General features: G+C 46.0%; 1 protein-coding gene across 1 annotated transcript; it reads left to right on the top strand.

Moving 5' to 3' along the window:
* Positions 1 to 104: 104 nt before the first annotated feature.
* On the top strand, positions 105 to 638 carry LOC122334414 (1-phosphatidylinositol 4,5-bisphosphate phosphodiesterase beta-2-like; the record flags this gene model as incomplete). Its single annotated transcript, XM_043232317.1, has 3 exons — positions 105 to 189; positions 273 to 397; positions 487 to 638. Coding segments are annotated over 3 exons (362 nt in total), but the record flags the coding sequence as incomplete, so codon positions are not given.
* Between the last annotated feature and the right edge of the window lie 286 nt (positions 639 to 924).

Consider the following 924-nt stretch of genomic DNA (forward strand, 5'->3'; position numbering starts at 1 on the left):
AATATTTTATATATATGTGCTGCATGGTAGGACTGGATCTGTTGCTTTGCCTTCTGTCCCACGATGCTGACAAAACTATAAAAGTATATATTGTCCCGATGTAGAAAAAAACAAGAGTTTCGTCATCTCTTCCTTCGTGGAAACCAAAGGAGAGAGTCTGATCGCTAAGAACGCCGTGGACTGGGCCGAGTATCCTTTTTTCCCCGGCGACCCGGCTTCGCTGTGTTTTCCTCTGTTTGTCCGTCACTGTTCTCCTGAGCCGATGACCGCAGATACAACAAGAGACAGATGAGCCGCATCTACCCTAAAGGAACCCGCGTGGACTCTTCAAACTACAGTCCTCAGCCCTTCTGGACCGCCGGCTGCCAGTTCGTGGCGCTCAACTACCAGACTATGGGTGAGACGAGACGAGCGGTTCGTTGCCGTTTAATGGCGTGGTGAAAAGCGTGGAAATGCAAACGATCTCCTGTCTCTGTGGTGCTGTAGATTTCCCCATGCAGCTCAACATGGCTCTGTTTGAGTTCAACGGCAGGACGGGGTACATCCTCAAACACGACGTGCTCCGACGCAACGACAAGAAGTTCGATCCCTTCACCGACAGGATCGACACCATCATCGCCAGCACTCTCAGCATTAAGGTGATGCAGGGGGACACGGCTCTAGAACCATGCATTCGGCTCATATACATACATACATACATATATATGAAGAGTTCATCTGATGTTTTTCCTTTAAAAATGCATGCATTGGTTTCTATGTAAGTTCTGGTGCTTCTGAATGTCTCAAGGTTGGCATTTAGTGCATTTAAAGTGAAAGTACTTGAAGAAGATGCACTATGTGTGAAGAACATTCACTCTTTTTTGACCAAGATGGCTTTTAGACGATTAATTCATATATGCATATGTAACTATCTCTCTATATATA

This window comes from Puntigrus tetrazona, unplaced genomic scaffold, assembly GCF_018831695.1.
Source record: "Puntigrus tetrazona isolate hp1 unplaced genomic scaffold, ASM1883169v1 S000000525, whole genome shotgun sequence".
Taxonomy (NCBI): domain Eukaryota; kingdom Metazoa; phylum Chordata; class Actinopteri; order Cypriniformes; family Cyprinidae; genus Puntigrus; species Puntigrus tetrazona.